This window comes from Lepidochelys kempii, chromosome 8 (genome assembly GCF_965140265.1).
Source record: "Lepidochelys kempii isolate rLepKem1 chromosome 8, rLepKem1.hap2, whole genome shotgun sequence".
NCBI classification, from domain to species: domain Eukaryota; kingdom Metazoa; phylum Chordata; order Testudines; family Cheloniidae; genus Lepidochelys; species Lepidochelys kempii.
The window spans coordinates 85,103,640-85,124,876 of record NC_133263.1 but is presented as its reverse complement, the minus strand read 5'-3'; the positions used below and the strand labels follow the sequence as shown (position 1 = coordinate 85,124,876).

Below are 21,237 nucleotides of genomic sequence, written 5' to 3'. Positions count from 1 at the left end.
GGTTCAGATCCTTGGCCTGAAGCACATTGCTCTGTGGGCCACAGCCTTGGCACAGGAAGATGGACAGGCTCTCATCTTCCCCATTTGGCTCCCCCAGGACCTTCCATTGGCCTGGCCAACTTCCTAAGGTCACTTTCCTCGCTCTATATCAGCACTGACATGAGAGAGGAATTGGTGAATGCAGCCATATGTTGCAGTGTTTCGTCCTGTCCTGCAGGTGGCATTGAGCTCAGGAGGCTAGAGTTTACTGCCGTAAGCAGGTCCATTTGAGTGGAAACCAGGGGAAGCATTGTGCAGCTGGAGAGGCTGAAAGCAGAGCGGGAACAGGATGGCAGTGACAGAACAGGTGAGAAAGGGAGTGCCATGGAGCGGACAGAGAAGAGAGCAAGTGTGAAAAATCAGGACACATTTTTGGTTTTTTTTTTCTGGATGAGGGGATATAGTCGCGTCTATAAGACAAAGCCCCTAATGTCGAGATGGTCCCGATGATATTAGGACCTCTGGTCACCCTAGACAGAGATCAGGGATGGGTGGAGGAAGAGAGAGAGAGAGAGAGAGAACAGAGGGGTTGAGTTGGAGGGCGGGCAAGAGAGAAATCTAAATAAAAATTAATTGAAGCAGCCGCACTTTTTCCCTCTCACCTGACCACACGTAATATGATCTCTGGTCATGTAACCAATACAGCTTAAAAAACCCCGACTTTGCACTTTGCTACCCCAACAGAAATCCTGCCCTCCATCCTCTGCCAATACCCTCTCAGAGAGATGTGCTTTGCAGTGAGTTGATTATTTATATTTACTGCCAGCTTCCTCATTTTTATATGTCCCTCAGGTTTTAGACTTTTAGCAGTGTTACAAAAAAACAAACAAGCAAAAAAACCCTCTCTCTCCATTCATTTATCAATCCCCATCATAATTTTTAGAAAAGGGGCTCAGACCAAAAATACCACATCCAGGCACTCCTGAATTTGGGTCACGTCAAATCTTCATCCAAACTCAGTCCTATTGCCAATAATTCTTAAAATGTTTAATAAATCATCTTTAAGTTTCATTTGCAGTATGAAATAAGGTAAAACCTCCCAACCCATCATCCTACCTTATGTCATATGCTGCATCCTCTTTGAGGCAATAATCTCCTTCCTATTTTACTAAATAGTAGCTGGCACTGGACAACATATTCTAGGTCAGATTTAGCAAGTCGCTAATACAATAACCCTTTCTCTTTTCCTCTGCTAATGGAACCTGAACCCTTATGTGAAAAAATACTGTAAGCTACCATCATTCATTGTGGTCACAGCATAGTGTCATCACCACCCAGTTCTAACAGATTGGTGCTGCGTTCAGTTTTGTGCACTGCAGTCAGCATATTCCACCTCCTTTCCTCCTCTGCTAAAAGAGCTTGTGGAGAGCTGCTTTCCTTGTCCCCTGCGTCGGGCTAATTTGGTATTTTGCTCTTAATATGTAATTGATCCATGGGACAGAGGCTGCTAATATTTGACTTTCAATGCAGAAAAAATAAACTGTAAGTATTTATTAAAAATAGCATTTTTAAAAAGTCAGTCATTTGGGTTATTCCATGAGAGGGGGTCCCTCTCTTGCGTTCTGCATGTATCTCATTCAAAAGACCAGTTGGCATTACACAGCTGGGCAGAGCAGGCTAGGGGAGGGAAGAGCTCTGCCACCTGCAACAGGCACATATAGGCACACACATATACGCTTCAGCTATCATTTTAGCACTAGCCACAGAAGAAGCTGTGAAGTGCACTGTAGGCAAAGTCAGGTCTAGAAACTGTCTCTAGTTCTGATCCTGTTCCAGTCTAGTCACCTGTTTGACAGCGACTGTCTCATATTGAAACATGGCTCCTTTGAACAACTGGGATGAAACCCTGAGGGTCTGATTCTGAGCTCATGCTGGTCTACATCACTGACTTCAAAGGAGTTCTCTATGATGTGAGAACAGAGTCAGGCCCAGAGAATGTTTTATTTCCTGGCTGAAGCTGCAAAGCACAACTGGAGTGTCTGAATGCAGCAATGCAGCTCTTTGAAGCCTCTTTGGTTCCCGGTGGCAACAAAACTAACCAGCAACTAATATTAAATTGAGTTAGGAAATGGACAAAATCCAGGTATGAACATATGCTCTTTCAATAGAGTGATGTGTTACAAACAGTTTTTGTTCTTTAATTGGAGCTATTCTGGCTGTCGTTTGTAAGAAAACAAGCTCCATGGCAATTTTGCCAGACACCCATTGTTCATTAGTAATTGTTTTTAACAACTTGGCCCTATATTTATAGGTTAATTTAAAAAAACATAGTAGAATCCACAAAAAGATAGTGACTTTTGGTCCCTATGCCTGTATAATTTAACAGTCTGCAGCAAAACTTCTGGGAGCTGAAGTGCTGATGGCATCCATCTGTGCCATTATATTTAAAGTTCACAGAACAACACAATCAAACCTGACAAATTTTGGAATCTGAAAGCTTCTGTAATTCACGAAGGAGGAGAACAGGAGTAAAGAAAGAACTTCACCATTTACTTTATGGAAAAATTGTCTATATTTATTTGTGTAGCCAAGTGTGTATGTTACTGTAAATGTGAAAAATAAGTTGTCTACACCTATGTGCTTTACTCACAAATCAGCCACATTTTGCTAATGCCTAAAAGCAATGTCTTATGTAATAAAGTTAGATAAACAAGATAGGCCAAGATTTCAAATAGTCCTTAGTGCCTTTGGGTATCTCAATCTCTCAGTGCCCAACCTAAGCCTCCAGAAAATTAAGCTCCCTTTAAGTTGTCCGAAAGTTGGCACCCAAAATTACCCGTTATTTTTGAAAATTTTGGCCCTAATGAATGAAAAGGAAAATTGAACCCACCAGAAATGGTGGGTTCCTAACTCCCAGTCCAGGCATCCATCTGACGTAAAGCACTCTGCTCTTCCAGAGGCTACTGCAGCATCACTACTCAATCAGTGAACTCTTTCTTTCTTTGGGGACAGAATACTCCTGGCATTTGAGAGGCCACCATGATATATTCTGTGATAATCAGGTACAATCAGGGAAGTTAAAGTCAAATAATTTATGGCCTTATTCTTTTTCCCATTATGTGTCTCTGAACCTGACTTCTGTTTGAAGAAGAACCTGAACATTTACATTCATTAGGGTTTGTTGCTAACGTAACTTGGCTGACTCTAAAACCCAGTGTAAAAATGCTTCTGTTCAGCAATCCTTGGTTCTGATGTTAAAATCCTGGATTAAGATTCCAGGCAGGAACTGGTGAGTCCAGAGAAAATCCTGGATGGAAACCCTTGGAACAGCCGAGCTCCAGTTGAGGTGTTTGTTGTGTTACTGTCAATAATGCCAAGCTCTAGGAAGGAGGTGAGTTGGGGACACAACATAGTCTGTTGAACTCTAGGCTGGAACTCAGACCATGGGCACTCTCATGCATAATGATGATCATTCCAGTAAAAGGTGATACCTCTTTCATTCATATAAATAGAAGCATCCTGTCTTAAGACTGCATTTCCCCATTAGGCCTCATATTAATATACGGATTAGGCTGGAAGCAAAGTGAAACTTAACAGATTCCTATTTTTTGAAGCAGTCTCTACTAGCAATCACTTTTTCATGGCCTCAACTCTTTATCCAGAATTACTGTCAGCTCCTAAATGGTATCCGTTTTGCAAGCTTTACAGTTTTAGAGACTAACTAATCAGTGCAACAATTTTATTCAGGGGAGGAAAGAAAAGGAAAGCAGAGGCAGAGATGCCAGTATGAAAAGGAAGGTGAAAGAGGGAAGTAACTGTTCTATAAATGGCTTTTCAGTGCAGAGTGAAATTTAATCCAGTCCGCTGATCATATTAGTTGACCTCACCTTCTTTTAAATCATGAGCTGTACTTGTGAAGTTCTCCTCTTCTTCATCTGTACTGGAATCACTGGGCTCAGGTTCAGAACTCAAACGATGATCTATTTCAATTGCCTCTGCTATTTTCTCTTGGACTGATTTGCAATCTTCAAAAAATATCACAGAATTATTAAACAAGGAGCAAGGAAGAGAAATTATCGAAAGCCTAAGGGAAAAGGGAATCATTCAGTTGTCTGAAATTGGCTTAATGAGAGCCATATTATCAGTGCAGGGTTAATTAAAATCTAGTAAGCCTTCACCAGTGATAATGCTTTGAAGTATATTCAAATCAAATGGCAACCCATTATAAAAATGCATGCAGGAGGATCTACAAACATACATGCAGAAATCAGCCATAAAAACATCGCAAAGACACAAAACTACCTTTGTTAAAATGCTTTGCATGCACAAGCAACAAAATTGTTTGATGACCAGAAACCTTTTATTGTCCTGTGCCTACTTAAAACAAAAATAAAAAAACTTACACCATATTTTTACATACTAAAGTTTCCATATACAGTTCTGATGATTCTTTAAATTCCTCACAGTAGTAGAACTGGCTGAAGACATAGTCTTATCTTGATGCATGATCATATATGAATGTAAATCCCTATATATAGGCAGAAAAATATTTGCTTCTCCTAAAAGCAACATCTATGATGTTTAAGATTTTGTTTCATAGTCAAGATATACATGTTACATTTGTAGCATTATAGTTAAGGTTGTGCTATCCCTTCCATTAGTGTTGCATTACCACGTGCTAAGGAATAAAATTAGAGGATCATATACTTGTAAAATTACACTGGTTCTTTGTTAAAAGAACTGTTTACAGAGATGCTGTAATGGCAGCTAGCATTGGTTCTAGCCATGCATACAATTAACTTCCTGGTGCCTCCTCCGAACTGTTCCCTCCCACAAACTGGGCTTTTCCCTCCAAATACCATGCAGGTAATGCTACAACTATGGCTTCAATTTCAAAAGTTATCTAATATGGTTATATTGCATTTATTTTTATTAAGGGAGATGTATTATCAACACTGCATTTCTGCCAATCTAGCCCCATTTCCAAACCAAAGCAGCGAACTTTCCTGTTTTCAGATAATGCTACTGCGTTATGGCAAACACAAAGAAAATCACTCTGTGAGAAAAATAAAACTCATTGGAAGGAGGGAGTGTATAGAGGGGAGAGGTTCCTCCGAGCTATGCATGGAAAATAACAGCTATTAATGCTTTTGAGACTGGAGAATAAACATCAACATTGTTTAACCTTCTAGCTGTGCATATAATGGGGTTTAAGCTGCCTGGTATTTCAGAATTACTCATGGCAATGAGGGACTCTTTTGGAAGGACTAAAGGTGACACATTTATGTCCAACTGGTTTTCAGGGTAGATTAGGGACCAGATGGTCGCTAGTCAAACTCCTCTCCCCTCCCTTCTCTTTTTTCCCCCCATTCTTATATTCTTCATTTCCCCCTATTCTCTCTCCACATCTTGCCATTCTACTTTCTTTCCTTTCCTCTTCCTCTCTCACCATTTCCCATAGGCTTGCTTTTTTCTCTACTGCTGCCCTTTCTCCCCACAACTTCTCCACTTCCTTTTCTTCTTTTATATTATTCTTTTCCTTTTGTTTTTACCTACAATATCTCCTGCTTCTCTTCCCCACCACAATCTTCTCAGTGTCATCCTTCCTTTCCTCCCCCCACACTGTTTCCTTCTCTCCTTCTCCTCCAGTTCCCTGCCTCCTTAGCTCCCAAGGAGCAATAGGACAAAATCAAGGAACAACAAATTTAGTCTGAATGGCAGGGAAAGCTTCCTAAGCAGGATTGGTGTGCGGCTGCACAATAGCCTCCCAGGGGAAGTGAGAGACACCTTCACTTAAGGCTTTTAAATGGAGCCTGAACAAACCATACTGCAGGGAACAATCCCATGAAGGGATGGAGGTGGACTGGATGGCACTCACTAGGTCCTTCCTAGGTGATTAGATGATTATTTTTTCTTCCTCGTCCTTGTTTTTTTCTCATCTCTTCCTCACACCTCAGCCTTCCTGCTATGCTTCTCCCCATCTTCTCTGTTCTCTCTCCTCAGGCCTTACCTCCACCCACTCTTGTTCTGGTTAAATAATGTACTAGCCCCAGCATGAAGCCACTGCACTCCCCTGGACTTATTTGGACACTATACAGATGCCCTTCGCCCCCAGGAGACTCCTTTGCTGCATCAGACTAAAGAAGCATAGATAGCATTTTCTTCAGGTTCACTGAAGTCCCGAAAGCTTTGTTAAATATGAACCATACCTTATTACTTTGACCTGCTTATAGTCCTGCCATTTCATTAGCTGGCAGTTCTCATTCTTCCCAGTTTACATATATGACAAGAGGGAGTATTGACAGTCAGTCAAAACACAGAGCCCCGAGCAGGATGACAAATACAGCACACAGTAATTCTGTCTCTTGGGATGAGTGATGTCTCCTTCTTGTCACAAAGTCCACAATAAGATCAGAGACTACACAGCAGGTATTTACATACCTTCTAAAATCCTAACTCCCATGTTTATGGCACCTCCCCCAGCCTCAGCTGGCAACTGAATAAGCCCAGACAAGCTTTTCATCTTATGGTCTCCTTTACATGTAAATTAATATCTGGTTAATATTTCTGCAACATCTAAAACCAGACTGGTCACCAGGAGCACAGTCAATAACTGGATCTGCTACCAGCCAACAGGGCAGGGCATAAACACCCGATACAGGAGGAAGGGCAGTGGCGACAGAAAGCTTAACAAGGAAATAAACGAGCCCAGGTGCAGAATAGAGCTAAGAGCCTGATTTTGCAACTCCTGCAAGATGCTGAACTGCCCACCTCTCATTGGCTCTCTCTGGAAATGGATGCCACTCTGCAATTTTCAGGACTGACCCAGCATTTCCTAGATTAGTGAGTAGGGGGTGATTGTGGGATCAGGGCCTAAAGAAAGTTTGATTCCCAAGGTGGCATGTGCTACCCGTCAAATCCTTTTCTCACAATGTTTGTTTCCTTTCAAAGAGGTCCTGGCCTGTATTCTCTCATTACTTGCATCATTCCTTGACGAATTCTTTATTTTCTCCCAAATTCACCATGATAACCCTGTACCAGCAGGGAGCTGGATTGGATGGGATCTACTAGGTCTTTCATATCTCTAACTTCTATGATTAAATGATTATTTTTGTCCACTTAGCCCTTGTTTTGTCCTCATTTTCCCTTGTCTGCCCCTGAGTTTTAGACATTCTCCAGGCAGTAAAGATGCTGTGAGATTTGATGGAGAAGTACATGTTCTTTTATCTGCACTATGCTTATCCAGTGGTGAGCTGGAGCCGGTTCGCACCGGTTCACTAGAACCGGTTGTTAAATTTAAAAGCCCTTTTAGAATCTGTTGTTCCGCGAGGGACAACCGGTTCTAAAAGGGCTTCTAAATTTAACAACTGGCCAAAAGTGGTGCCTTAGGCACTGACTCCATGGGTGCTCCAGCCCTGGAGCACCCACAGGGAAAATTTGGTGGGTGCAGAGCACCCACTGGCAGCTCCCTGCCCCACCCCTGGCCCCACCTCACCTCACCTCCGCTCCGCCTCCTACCCTGAACGCGCCGCCCCACTCTGCTTCCCCGCCCCCTCCCTACCCCCCCAGCTTCTTGCGAATCAGCTGTTCTCGCAGGAAGCCGGGGCAGGCTGAGAAGCAAGCGGCAGCTTCCCGCTCAGGCCCAGGGAGGTAGAGGTGAGCTGGGGCCGGGGGGGGGAGGCGCCCACGCTGCAGCAGGTAACCCGGGGTGGGGGGTGAGCAGGGGAACTGCTCCCCACCCCAGCTCACCTCCACCACCCTCGCCCTGAGCGGGAAGCCGCGGCCTGCTTCTCAGTCCTCCCTGGCTTCCCACCGAACAGCTGATTTGCGGGAAGCCGAGGGGGCGGCACGGAGAAGCAAAGCGGGCCGGCGCGTTCAGGGGAGGAGGCGGAGGTGACCTGGGGCCGGGCGCAGGGCAGAGAGCTGCCGGTGGGGGTTCTGCACCCACCAAATTTTCCCTTTGGGTGCTCCAGCCCCGGAGCACCCAGGTTGTCAGCGCTTAAGGCACCACTTTTGATGTGATCAGTGGGGGAGCGTCCACTCCCCTTGCTCCCCCCCAGCTACGCTACCCCGCCCCTAGGAGCCAGAGGGAGCTACCGGATGTTTCCTGGGAGCTGCCCCAGGTAAGCACCGCCAGGACTCCCCACCTCACCCCCCGGCAGGTGCCTCTGGCTCTTGGGGTGGGGTGGGCACCCACTACGGTGGCCCACGAAGACCCTCCTGCCTGGTTCTGGGGGCAGTCAGGGAACAGGGAAGAGGGGTGGATGGGGCAGGCGTCCTGGTGGGGGCGTCAAGGAATGCGGGGGGGGTTGGATGGGGCAGGAGTCCCGGGGGTCGGGGGTGGGCAACGACCCCCTCGTGGGGAGAGGAGGGAACCCGTTGTTAAGATTTTGGCAGCTCATCACTGCGCTTATCCCATCTGTCATTTACTCATCCTGACAACTGAAATAGGGCCTCTTAAAGAGAGAAGTCATCCCAAATGCAATGTTCATTCAAATCTATAAATACAGTACAAAATGGTTTAATTTCAACACCCAGGAATTTGATCAAATAAGACCAATGGTCTTATTTTGTGCCAAACCCATGGTAGGTCATTAGCTCAGTACATATGATTATCCCTTTCTTCCCCTTTTTTTTTTTATTACAGCACTTTATCCTACCTGTATGATTGCTAATTATTTCCATCTTCAACCACACTTAATACTTGTCTAACAGTCTAATGGTGAAGTTGCTTAAGCTGAGATGCCTCATGCAAGTAAAAGGAAAGTTTCAAGAAACACACATCTATAAATAATTCAATAGAATTCCTGAATAGCAAATTATTCCCTCTTCTTCAATTTTGAATGCATAACATAGCAAAACCAAAGCACACAGTGCAATCCAAAGCAATCCAACACCAAGAGACTTGCAAATAATATAGCATAGCATTCAACAGTGTTTGCTTTGCACACACAGTGCTATTTGATACATGATGCACTCAAGCAGAAAGCAATAGAAACAAACCACAAACATTTAATAAAACTACATGAGAGCATTATATAATCCACTGCAAAATCGACATCCATAGAAATACAGTCAGAAATATTGTCTAGTGCGGCTTATGACTCCCTTTCTTCACATCTGCATCACTACAGAAGGCCACTTCATTACTTTACATTGACATTCCCAGTATTATTATCAGGATACTCTCCCCGCTATCCAGACGAAATTCCACACCGAGTACTTATATTCTTCCCACCCAAGTATGCAATCCTGCACTGCCTTACTCATGTGGGTATAGCTATACTCCTTGCCCAGCCCCCAAAACATCCCTCAATAGCTCTGAGATTGGAGCACTAATATCCCCATTTTACAAACAGCCAAACTGAGGCACGGGGAGGTTAAGTGATTTGCTCACGGTGAGACAGTGTGTCAGTGACAGAGCTTGAGACAGAAACCATGTCTGTTGGCTCCCAGTCTGGTTGCCTATGCATGGCACCATGATATACAAGACATTTTTCGGAGTCCTTATGGAAACTGGAATTATAAGAATTACAAACCAGTTCATATGAGCTGGCATAAGAATTCTCTAGGACTTCCTATGCTTGAGATCTAAACGGGCACTAAGCTTTATAAAATTACATGGGATGTCAAACTTAAGAGTATTGCAGTCCATGAAAATATGTATATAAATCTATTATCACATACTACGCCAACGAGTAAGAGAGATGAAAAAAGAATAGCCAAACCTTACATTGGAAAACCCATAAAATCAAACTATGAACTTACAACACACCACTGGTGGTTATTTGTCACATACAGCAAAATGACATTCTAATAGTTTTACATTGTACACTAAGAATAGTCTAATAACTGAATTTCTCATGCTGTATCAAAATGCCATCTCGATCACTAATGGTAAGAGCAAATGACACAACACTTACATGCACTGGACATATCACATCTCCTCCAAGAGACTATACTTACCACCTCCTTCATCAACCTCAGGAGGATCCTTGTTTGTAGCCTCAGCTTCCACAGTGCTGCCTTCCAAATGCACTAGAACAACCTCCTCCCCATCTTCCCTTGTGTTGCTTCCATCCTCCTCCCCCTCTTCCCTTGCATTATTTTGTATTGACCCTACATGCCTGAATTCCCCATTGAGTTCATCTATGCCTTGATGATGTATTTCCATGATACTTCCATGAAGAACCTCAACTTCTTCCCTCATCACAGCCTCTGCTTTTGTCTCTTCTGCTTCATCCATTTCTTCCTCCACTGCATCAATTTCCTGATTTTCCTGAGGTTTGCTTTCCCAAGTATCATTTCCATACTTCGCACATGTCGCTGTCCTGTCAATGTCTTCCTTTTCATTGCCCTTAACACAGTCCTTCGTCTTTTCAGCTTCAGAGTCGTCTTCACTGCTATACAGAGTACTGCTGGATGAGAAAGAGGATGCAGACTTCCTATCTACAAACAGTAAACATAATTTCATTTTAATATTTTTCTATAAAGCATCTGTCCTCAGTTCATTCAGCTGTGCCCGAAAAGCCAGGTCCTCATCTGGGGTAAAGTGTCATTGTTTTGCTTTAGACCAGCTGAAGATCTGGCACAAAATGCCTCATAATTATATAGATAGGCCCATTACCCGAAACTAACAACAAGCAGTTAACCAAAGCTACTTAACATTTTATTTCGAATAATGTAACCATACCATAGGAAATCTCTACCAATGATACATGAGATCTGCTTCCACGACCACCTCTGAAAGCAGTTGGAAAGGGGTTACAACAAACTCCTCCTGCTGTATTCGACAAGAAGTTTCAACAGACAGAGTTCTTCGGCGCATTCATAACATCTCGATGGATCTATTAGAAGTCTCTTGTGAACCACACAGAAATCAACACCATACAGTATTAATCCTTGCTGTTTACAATGTAGTTCTGGTTTTTTAGCACCCCTCACATCCAGACACACCAAACCCGTGAAAAAAATGCAGAAATTGGGCTTGTTTTTGGCTTAATTGGCTTGTGAGTTGCTTTTTGGCTAGATTTTGGCTTGTAGCTTATTTGGCTTGTGGCTTGTTGCTTCTTTTTTCTGATTGGCTCCCAGCTAGCAGGGGCAAGTGGTGGGGAGGGGAAGAGAGTTGGGGTGCCCAGCAGACCCACCACAGTTCCAGACTGCACGCTGGGGGGGATCTAGTCACATAAAGTGTTGGGGTTCTTAGGGATTGGCTTGTTTTGGCCCTGTTTTTAAATGGGATTAGCTTGATTTTATTGTGAAAGTCGGGGTGCTTATTTAACACGTGAAAGTTGGCAACTGTGCTCACATCTTTAATTATTCTTTCCAAATGCACTGTTATGAATATTCTGCAGTTTTGTTTTTTTTTTAACTTAAATACAATATTTTTACAGGAGCTAAAAATTTCTTTCAGATATGCATATACAATGCCCATTAACTTCAGTAGGAATAGTGAGGGCCTGTTTGTACGGGGAATGTGGCCCTAAATTAATATAATGCTTGTTAAAGGTGACAGATTATCAGCCTGGGAGGCTAAAGTCTTCTATTTATCATAGAGAACATACAGAAGATGCAAGACAGTGCAAACATCCCCACAGAGCAATTCCAGGGTGCCACAACTCTGTTCTAGACAGGCCATCACTGTATTAGCTCAGATCACCTGCCCATTCAAGCCTTGTCATCTCCACTGAGATTGACAGCAAAAATGACAATTAGTGTCAGTTGTGATGTGGAATCTGCCTGTACCTTGACTGAAAGACTTTTCATACACAGACTATTGAACACGAATCCCACAGTAGTGACTTCCAATGCAGACAGGTAGCAACTGGATCTGAACCTACAACCTAGAGGTAAAAAGTTCTGAATCCCCATGGCCACCCAGCTCCCTAAGAAATTATAATTATTAAAGACACTAGCAAGAACATAAACAGGACACTTGAGAAAAAAAATCTCATACACTCAGATAAGCAGTGTACGTTTCTTTTCAGGAGAACTGGCCAATAATTCTTTACAACATATTCATTGGCTTATGGGCCAGAAGGATTTGAGTGCCAAAGTCTTTCTTACTTGCTCTTTATTTATGCCTAACCCATAATCTTAGCTGAGAAAATAAGGACTTAGGCTCCTCAGTTATCTGGATATGTTTTTAAATCTCTCACACAGGGTGAAATTCTGCCTTCAGATATACCTATGCAATCCTGTTGAACTCAGACTCTGTGGTGAAGAGTGCAATATAAATGCAGAGGTAAGATGAAATGAGATAAGATTTGATCCCCCTGTATTATTCTTTGTTCCATTATCATCATCATACATTACTTGGGGTCCCAACAGGAGTTGGGCAGATTACAAATATACAATCCCTGCCCCGAAATAGCTTGCAGTCTAAGGTCTTGATCCTGCTAACAGTCACAAATGTGCATAACTTTAAGTAAGTGAGACATCCCATTGAGTACAAAATGAGACTAAGGGTTTGCAGGACCATGGCATAGATAAATTCAAGACATAAATGAATTTTGCACACAGTAGTTAGGATGTAGGGGAAAGGAAGATGATGATAAAATAAAATAAGTAATAAAAGAATTTGGATATGTAAACTAGCCAGGTGGGTAATTTGCAGATCTCTGTGGTTTTGTTATGGTAACGAGAGTTTTGCCATTAGGATTTTACCAAAAAAGAAACTTGTCCTGAAAATGACAAGTGAGTCACGGTAATAGTTTAGGCCAAAGTCCATTCCATGCAACAAGCACACTGTACACATACCTCAATCATACGAAGTCTGCATTCAAATTAACAAAATAGCAAAAATTCACTTAGTGACAACAGTAGCATGAAAGAGAAAACCTACAAGACTTCATTTGACAAACTTCTTTCCCCTGCACATGTAGCTTTTCAAGATCTTTTAGGATAACCATTTCAAAGTTGGGTGCCTAAAGTTAGGCACCTAACTCCATATTTGGAGACCTAAATCAGGAACCTGATTTCAAAGGTTCTGAGCACCCATTGAAATTAATGGGATCTATAGGTGTTCAGCACCTGTGAAAAGAAGGTCACTTATTTATGTGCCTAAATATGAATTCAGCAGACTACTATAGGCTACTGGTTTAAGAACACTGGCAATTGTTTCCAAAACAAAACCCACATCCCTGTTATGTTCCACATTTATCTGAAAGCAAAGAGGAAGTAAACCACTTACCAGAACTAGGAGTTCTCCAATAGTGTGCCCCAGAAAATATCCACATTTCTGGGGTATAGTGAACAGTATGCTGTGCTGTGTGATTCCAGGAGTCGTTTGAACAATAGTGTCAACATTTTAACCATGATAGCCTCTACTACATATGCCAAGCCAGAGAGTGAAAGTAGAAATGCGGAGGCTTGATAGCTCCCCCTCAGTTGCAATGCCCTGCCTGTTCAAGTGTTAACAGGACTTTTAAACACGAGAGGAGGATGGAGGGCGGGAGTGAATATGTGGCTGAAAGATAATGTAGCTGAAGAATTCATGTTACTGTGCAATAACTTAGTTTTCTCCATCATTACCTCTCCCACACACACCCCTCTCCACTCCTGGAGACTGGCTAGAAGTACCAAGTTTCATTAATTATGACAGTGGTTATTAATAATGTACATGGCACCATACCTGCAAACATGCAGAATTTTCAAGGTGGGGCATTAGCAGAGTGAACTCAGCACTTAGTGCAGTTTTGAAGGCGCTCTCTGTGTGCCCTCCCCGCCCCGTCACCTACTCCTGCAGTCTGCAAGGGGAGGCCCCAAAGCAGTGGTGGGCAACATGCGGCCGCTCAGGGTAAGCTGATTGCGAGCCACAAGACATTTTGCGGCCACAGCTTCCCCCAGCTCCCATTGGCCGGGAACAGCAAACCGCAGCCACTGGGAGCTGCAGGGGGCCGTGCCTACCGACTGTCAATGTCCGCAAAATGTCTCATGGCTCGCAGTCAGCTTACCCTGATAGGCCGCATGCAGACCGCGGGCTGCTCACCACACACCACTGCTTTAAAACCTATGCCCCACTGGAGCTGTCAGGTGCTTGACATCATACCAGCCCCCCACCTTCAGTGCTCCAGGAGTACCAGTGGCAGCATTCTGCACAGATCATGTATTAATGAACAAAGAGAATGAGGGAGAAGCTCCCTGCAAGAAAACTTGGCTTCCACCCACGTCACCAGTATGACAGAATTTAGCCCATACAGAGAGACATATTCCCCTACACTGAAAATCTTCTAATGTCAGAGCAGAGAATAGCACTTGTTCTAGCCATGGGCCCTGATTCTCAGGTCTCGAGAGTTCAGCAGAACATGAGGAGGGAACACAAGAACAAAGGCAGCTGAAAGCCAGAGAGGGATTGCTGGAATGATACAGTGCTTTGTCCATGCCGCCTACGCTGGATGGGGCTGGGAGATGGTGAAATCTCTACAACAGCCAAGGAGCCCCTCTGAGCAAGGAAACCTTTAGCTGCCCATTTTGAGAAGCTTTCCAATCCCCTTTCCAGCACTCTGGTGGCATGAAATGACCACAGCATGGGGCAGGAAGTGATCCTAGGTATCCTGCCCCTAGGGGGTGGGAAGCCTGGAAGCAGAGGGCATTTGGGTGCTGCCTCCATGGGGTGGGTGCCACATGGGGGTTGGGTCCTGCCCCAAGGAGACGGGTGCCGGGGGGGAGGGGGGGAGTTCAGGTCCTGTCTTCGGTGGGATGGGGGTAGAAGAGCGAGCCTGCCCTGCACACACCCTACAGCAGCTCAGGCCCCCCGTGGCTGTCCTGGCTGCCTGCTCCAGCCCACTGACTCTCACTACAGCATGCAGGTAGCGCAAAACCTCAGTGTGTGTCCCCCCCCCCCACACCACCACTCAATTTGGCCCAGCTGTCCCTCCATCATAACAGAAGGGCGGCCGGGCCATACCTGGTTAGGGAAGGGGCTCCCCTGTGACTGGAGGCCCAATGCGAGCACACTTAGTGCATGTTGGTTAATCCAGGCCTGTGGGAGACAACAGGTTCAAGTGCCTCCCCTGCCTGATTCCACCCACACGCTACTGGCTATTTCGGTCTCTTCCTCTCCCTTTCATTCTCGCTGACTTTTGTCCCAGTCTGAACAGGCAAGTGTTTGCAATCTCAACCATTTTCACAGGATAGGGAAACCATTCCCTGCACACTTCTAACTGTACCCTGCATTAACCCATTGTGGATCTCTGGCCTCCTATAGTGGCGGGACTACATACAGGAGCTTATGCGTCTACTACTGTTCCCAAATTAACTGACTTGGCCCCTTAACTAAAGAAGTAGATGCTTGTGCTTTTAGATCAAAAGGTACTGCATTCAATCCCTGCAAATGAGAGCATTGCTACAGTGCTGTAGGAAACAAATCCTGGATTACTATTAGAGGGGAATAGGATATAAAATAGATCCTTTTCTTCTCTGCTTTATACGAGTCCATGATTGCCAAGATGGCAAATATAAAATAAAAACCTCACTGAGAACTTGAATAGAATTGTATGGATGTAATTGAGAGCAGAATTTGACCCAATATGTCTTATATCTAACTACAAAAAAGTGTATTTTCTTCCATTAGCTTATAAAGCCTCTTTTTTAAACATATTTTTAGAAGAATGTGGATTTTTTTGGTTTTCATTTCTCAGCTTTCGCTCCGATCATTTTTAGCAGTGGTCATCTACGCTGATCACAAGCAGTATCCTAGTGAATTGTCTGTTGACAGTCTGCTTTCTTGCCCATCATTCATTGCTGACAATCACAATAACTCTCAACAGGTGAGTCAGTGCCTGGGATAGTTAACAAAAACACAATAAGAAAAGTTGTCGTTCTTTTTCGATGATTAAAAACAAATCTCACCCACCATTCCTAAGCTAGATTCTTCTTTTCTTACCAGTCTCACAGCACTGTATCTTACCCATGCTAGGTGACACAAGTGTATTTATCAAATGCATCAGCTTCAATTGTTAGCCAGCAGTTCAAATTTTCCATACTTTTCACAATTTTGTAACATAATTTGTAACTTCTTGCCCTCAAGGAGCATGTGTCATCTAGGCAAAACTAAGCCTCCCAAAGAATGAAAGCTAGATAGTTAATCATGTGCAATGGAAAGGATTTACTGATGGCTTGAATTCCACTGCCACAATGTCGTCTTCTATTTCATGTTGTTGAAGCAGAATCTTGTCCATTGAAAAGCTGCCTCTTTTTCAGCATTCACTTTCAATAAACACAGCCTTTCACTTCAATAGCAAAAGAGCCCTGCTTGAATGAGTTATTGCTAGCCGGCTCTCTAAGAACAAAACCCTGTGCTCAGCACACTGGAGGTAGATAAAAATGGCTAAGGATTATGATGCCAACAAAGTAAATGGATGTTAGGAGAAGATAAATCTTTCCTGTGGCAGGCTTTTAGTTCTAAGTAGAAAGAAATGTTTGAAAGCACACTGAGTTTGGGTTCCACGGTGGTGAAATCTCACAAGCTGTTTTTGTGAGATTCTAGCCCACAGTGATGAAAATCTCATAAGACAAACTCACTTCTGGAGATTTCTGCCATCTTGAATGGGAGAAATTTCTTTAAGGAGACCCAGTCATTCTCCAGAGACTTTGGGTGCATTGCAGCCAGAACTCAAAAGACCTTTCTGGCTTTAGATCAAGGAATTCAAATCCAGACCCGCTAGAAATCCAAGAGCTTTTGGATTCATTGTTCCAATTTGGGTCCATCTCTAGCTGTAACCAAGTGCAGTGCTATAGCCCTCTATTCACTGCTGCTAAATAAAAACTACAGGACTCTTTCAGACTTTCCACCCTCAGTATATAAATGCAGTGTAACTGTAAATCTTGTCGACAAGCACATCCATGTCGACAGGGAGTGGCGAGCTAGAGCTTGAAGAGCATTTACAGCACCAACTGCCAGAAAATAAGGCTCTCTCACAAATATTTCTAACCCCTCCATCATGATGGTGCTAAACATGCACCTTTCTTGACCAGTCTTCATGTTTCTAATGGCATCCTAATATCCTTTTCTCTTTATTTTTTAACCACAGAGAAAGAAATATTGACTCTGAGCTGTGGTTCATACAGTGTGAGTACTATCCACAAAGAACAAAAGCAAGCCCACTAGCTGCACTTCAGTAAAGAGTCTCATAGCTATCTGATTAGTGTGATCACTCTGCCTAAAATAATTTCTCATTGGGGTTGTGTGAGGAAGAGATCAATTTCTAGCCCACAAAATCAGTAAGGAGCTACATTTAAAAAGCAACTGATTTTAAAATTGATCTTGGGGAAAATTCAGAGTGCATATTTATTTACATGATGCTGGGAGCTTTCCAGGAAATACACTTTCTGCTACTAAATGGTACAATTTACCCAGTTTAATTAAAAACTGCAATTAAAGCAAAGCAAATTAAAATAGTTTAAGGGATGGAATGTGAGAATTACAGAGCACATACTTTTGAAAGCATTTTGTCAATGAGAAAAGAATTTCAGGCATTTCTGAATGGCCATGCCCTTATCCATGTGCACAACTCACAGTGAGTATTAATATACAGTAGAACCTCAGAGTTATGAACATCTCAGGAATGGAGGTCGTCCGTAACTCTGAAATGTTCATAACTCTGAACAAAGCGCAGTTCGGGCTCCAGATCCAGTAGCTTTGACACTCCAGGCCAGCTTCAGCAGCAGATGAGCTCCCTGCTCAGCCCGGCATGAGTTTGCAAGCTTGTCCCGCTCCTGACAGGCAGGGGTGTGTATGTGTGAAAACATTGTGTCTCTCTCCCATGATGGGTGGGAAGGAGTGAAAACAGCGCAGACCCCAGCTCTGCTCCCACTCTGCTGGCTCTGGCTGCCTTGGGCTGGCAGTCCCAGTGTCTTGCTATAAGTGGCTACCCCTGGGTGTGGGGTGGGGTGAGGACAGGCAGCCTAGATGTGCCTACCTTTAAGGTGCAATACAGGCACAGTATAGTATGTGAAAAAAAAAAATTATTTTTTTTTTTGGTCTCTGCTGCTGCCTGATTGGTTACTTCCAGTTTCACATGGTGTCTGGTTGACCGGTCAGTCCCTAACACTGGTGTTTGTATCTTTGAGGTTCTACTGTATTTCAAATGGTGGCATGAAACAAAGTTAATGGAAACACCTCACTACACCTTAACTATACTATGTTATCAGTGTTGCAGTATTTAATAGTCAAATAAGAAATATGTTAACTTAGGAAGAACCAAGGACCCTCACTGTTATGTTATCTATCTCTACACACACACACACACACACACACACACACACACACACACACACACTCCCTCTCTTCTGACCATAACAAAATTGATAACAGCTCAAGAAGCAACTAATTTGGTCACAAGAAAGCTGATTATGCAAGACACTGATAAGCAGAAAACAATTTTTAAAAGTGTACTGATTGTCCAGGAATCAGTAAATAAATTATTCCTGATAATCATTAGAGAAATGAAAAATTAAGATTTTTTCTGATCATTGTGGTGATTTTTATATGCAAACATGTTTCAAACCTGGTTTGAGTTTCTGTAGACTTTTAGTCTTTCTATAGAAAGCTGCAATTTTTTCCCCAAGAGCTGCTTTACCTTTGCCTATTTCACATAGAAATACAAACATGAAAGTAATGTGTACATTTAACTTGAGCAAATAGCTCACATATAAGGACTGTCAGATAGAAAGCACCTGATGTGTTAAAGACTACACATCTCATTAGAGCGGGGGTCTTAACCAAGGTCTGCTGACCAAATTACAGCTAAAAGAACAGATCCTGAGTTGATGTAAATTGCCATAGCTCCACTGAAATCAATGGAGATCTGAACATTTACACAAGCTGAAAATCTTCCCCCAAAGTATTTAGTTTGCCTCTAAATTCCCCTAGTAGCTACATCTTCATTTCTGATCCTGAACTATTCTGCAACATTGCTATGAGCTGTTAAATAGCTGTTGCATTGCATTCCAGAGTTGACTGTATTTCTACATGGGGTGTGAAGTGATTCTTCTGTGTCCCTTAGTGGTTATATACATCAGAGGAATATTGCTGGGTATAATTAATATTTGAGATTCTCAGATGAAAGACACTATGGCAGTGTAAAGTGACATGGCTAATAATATGCCCTTCTTTCTTTCTCCTTGCCCATGTTGTGCAGTAAGGTTAATGTGCAGACCAGAGCTGGATTAACTGAATGGATGGAGCGGGGAGGGATGAAGGGTCTTGAGAATCAGGAATATTGCAGCTAAGATGGAAGAGAGTTGGCCTGTGTTCTTCACTTCTGGTTAGCTCCACAGCATGCTGTTGCAGAGCTAGATTATCTGTGGGACAGCCCGGCAAACCTGCGGGGGAGACTGGATCCATAGTTTTCTAGGGGGTTGTGCTACGGATTGTGTCAAGGATATTTTGTGATGGATGATGCCCTAAGTGTCACTTTCATGACATAGTGTAATGTGTAGCTCAACATAAATGCAGGCTAGATGTACACAACAGGGCATACATAAAATGTAAAACACAGATCAGGTCAAGAACCCTGCACCATGGTAAGAAAAACAACTAACCTTGTTTATCTTCCCCTGAGTCACTGTTTGAGTATCCATCACTTTCTTCTTTCTCGCTGTCAGAGGCCTGTAGTGCCTTCTGTGATGAGCTTTTACTCTCCTTTTCATGGTCTAAATTATCTTTTTCATCATCTGAGGGTGACTTTGACATTCCATTCATCTGATCATCGGCCTGTCCTTCTTCATTAACTTTCTCATCTGATTTCTCTTCATCTGCTTCAAAATCTTCATCATACTCTGAAATAAAAGAAGACCTCTAGCGTGAGATAGAAAATGGAATTCATAACTACTTAAAGTTCTTATTAACCAGAGAAAGGTTAACTCCCATTAACCCTCTTTTACCGTTGCATTTCCTCACCTCTTTTTACAATAAGTGAATATATGAGGCCACAGGAGGGATTGTAAAAGTACATTACCTCAAAAAACAAATCATTTTCTTTATACCTAGAGTAACAGAAATGGAACAAAGCTACTCAATGATCTAGCAGGTGTCATTCAAGTGTAAAGAATAAAATAAGCAAAGATAGGTCAGATAGACAAATGCAGGAATAACATATAAAGGGAAAAGATCCCCATTATAGAAAAAACTTGCTGCAAGGAAAATTAATTTAAGCAACAGATAAAGCATCAATATATTCTGTGGGAAGTAAGCAAAAAGTGGACTGACAAGGCTAATTAACAGATTGGTATCCTACAAAATTAATTATTCAGACTCTGCCAAAGGACGCTGCAGAGGAATGCTCTGATTATTGCACAGTTCTAATATATTCATTTGGTTACAGGGTGAATTCCTAGCTCCATTGACTCTAATGGCAAAACTCCTATTTTGACTTCAGTGGGAACAGGATTTCAACCCAAGTCTCTTACTGAGAATTTGATTAAGAACATTTGACAACATCAGGGCTTTGTATGTAATTCAAAATTGAAATCATGTGTGTATTAGAAAATGTTCTCCACTCCACCCAGAAATAGACTAATTATATTCCCACAAACCAGAACATACCTAAATCCCTTTCACAATAAAATATTTACATTGCAACCATTAATTTGCTGCACAGTCTGCAGAGAGGCAACAAAACTGTATCATGAAAGAGAATTGTCACATCAGACACGCTCCAGCTGTCCCTCGGGGCGATAATTTCTCACCTTTCAAATTTAATTGTTCACCTCTTTTTCTTGTTGAAGTGACAAAATGCCAAAGAGAGAAAGGAAGAGTACCTGATGTGGAACCAATTAGGCAAATAAACAATTTCTCCAAAATGAGAATTAAGAAAATGATTAGATTTATTTTCTACATTCAAAGCAATTGAGATTCCAGCTGCCTCTGAGGTGGCAAGTCTTCTCAGTAATTGTCAGAGAGGTGTCCACCCCCTGCAGGGAAAAAGGCATGGCTAATCACAAAAACATATCCCTAGTGCCGAATGAGAAAGTTTTGTGTGGGTGCAGAAAATTCATGAAAATGAGGACAGGAGTAGAAAGTGGGAAAATATTTATGGAGAAATGATATATTATGAAAAAGGCTTCTCTTAAATAAGTAAATGAATAAACAGGAGATGCTAACAATTTCTGTATCGACAGATAGATGGAAAAGGCATTGGTGGTTATATGGTACAAGAAAACTGCAAGCTTAAAAACAAGAAAGGACTATAACCAAGAGGTGAACAGATTTATTTCACTCCATATAGGCAGCTTTTAGTGCTATAGCCCCAGTAG

At 42.7% G+C, this 21,237-nt stretch overlaps 1 protein-coding gene across 3 annotated transcripts in view; it reads right to left on the bottom strand.

Annotated features, from left to right (window-relative positions):
* ERICH3 (glutamate rich 3) overlaps window positions 1-21,237 on the bottom strand; it is a 64,831-nt gene that overhangs the window by 6,836 nt on the left and 36,758 nt on the right. For all 3 annotated transcript variants that reach the window (XM_073357329.1, XM_073357330.1, XM_073357331.1), the window contains 3 exons: window positions 19,525-19,761; window positions 9,946-10,428; window positions 3,867-4,004 (listed from right to left, as the gene is read on the bottom strand). In XM_073357329.1, coding sequence (XP_073213430.1) covers window positions 3,867-4,004; window positions 9,946-10,428; window positions 19,525-19,761 — 858 coding nt within the window. The remainder of the gene's footprint in view (window positions 1-3,866; window positions 4,005-9,945; window positions 10,429-19,524; window positions 19,762-21,237) is intronic.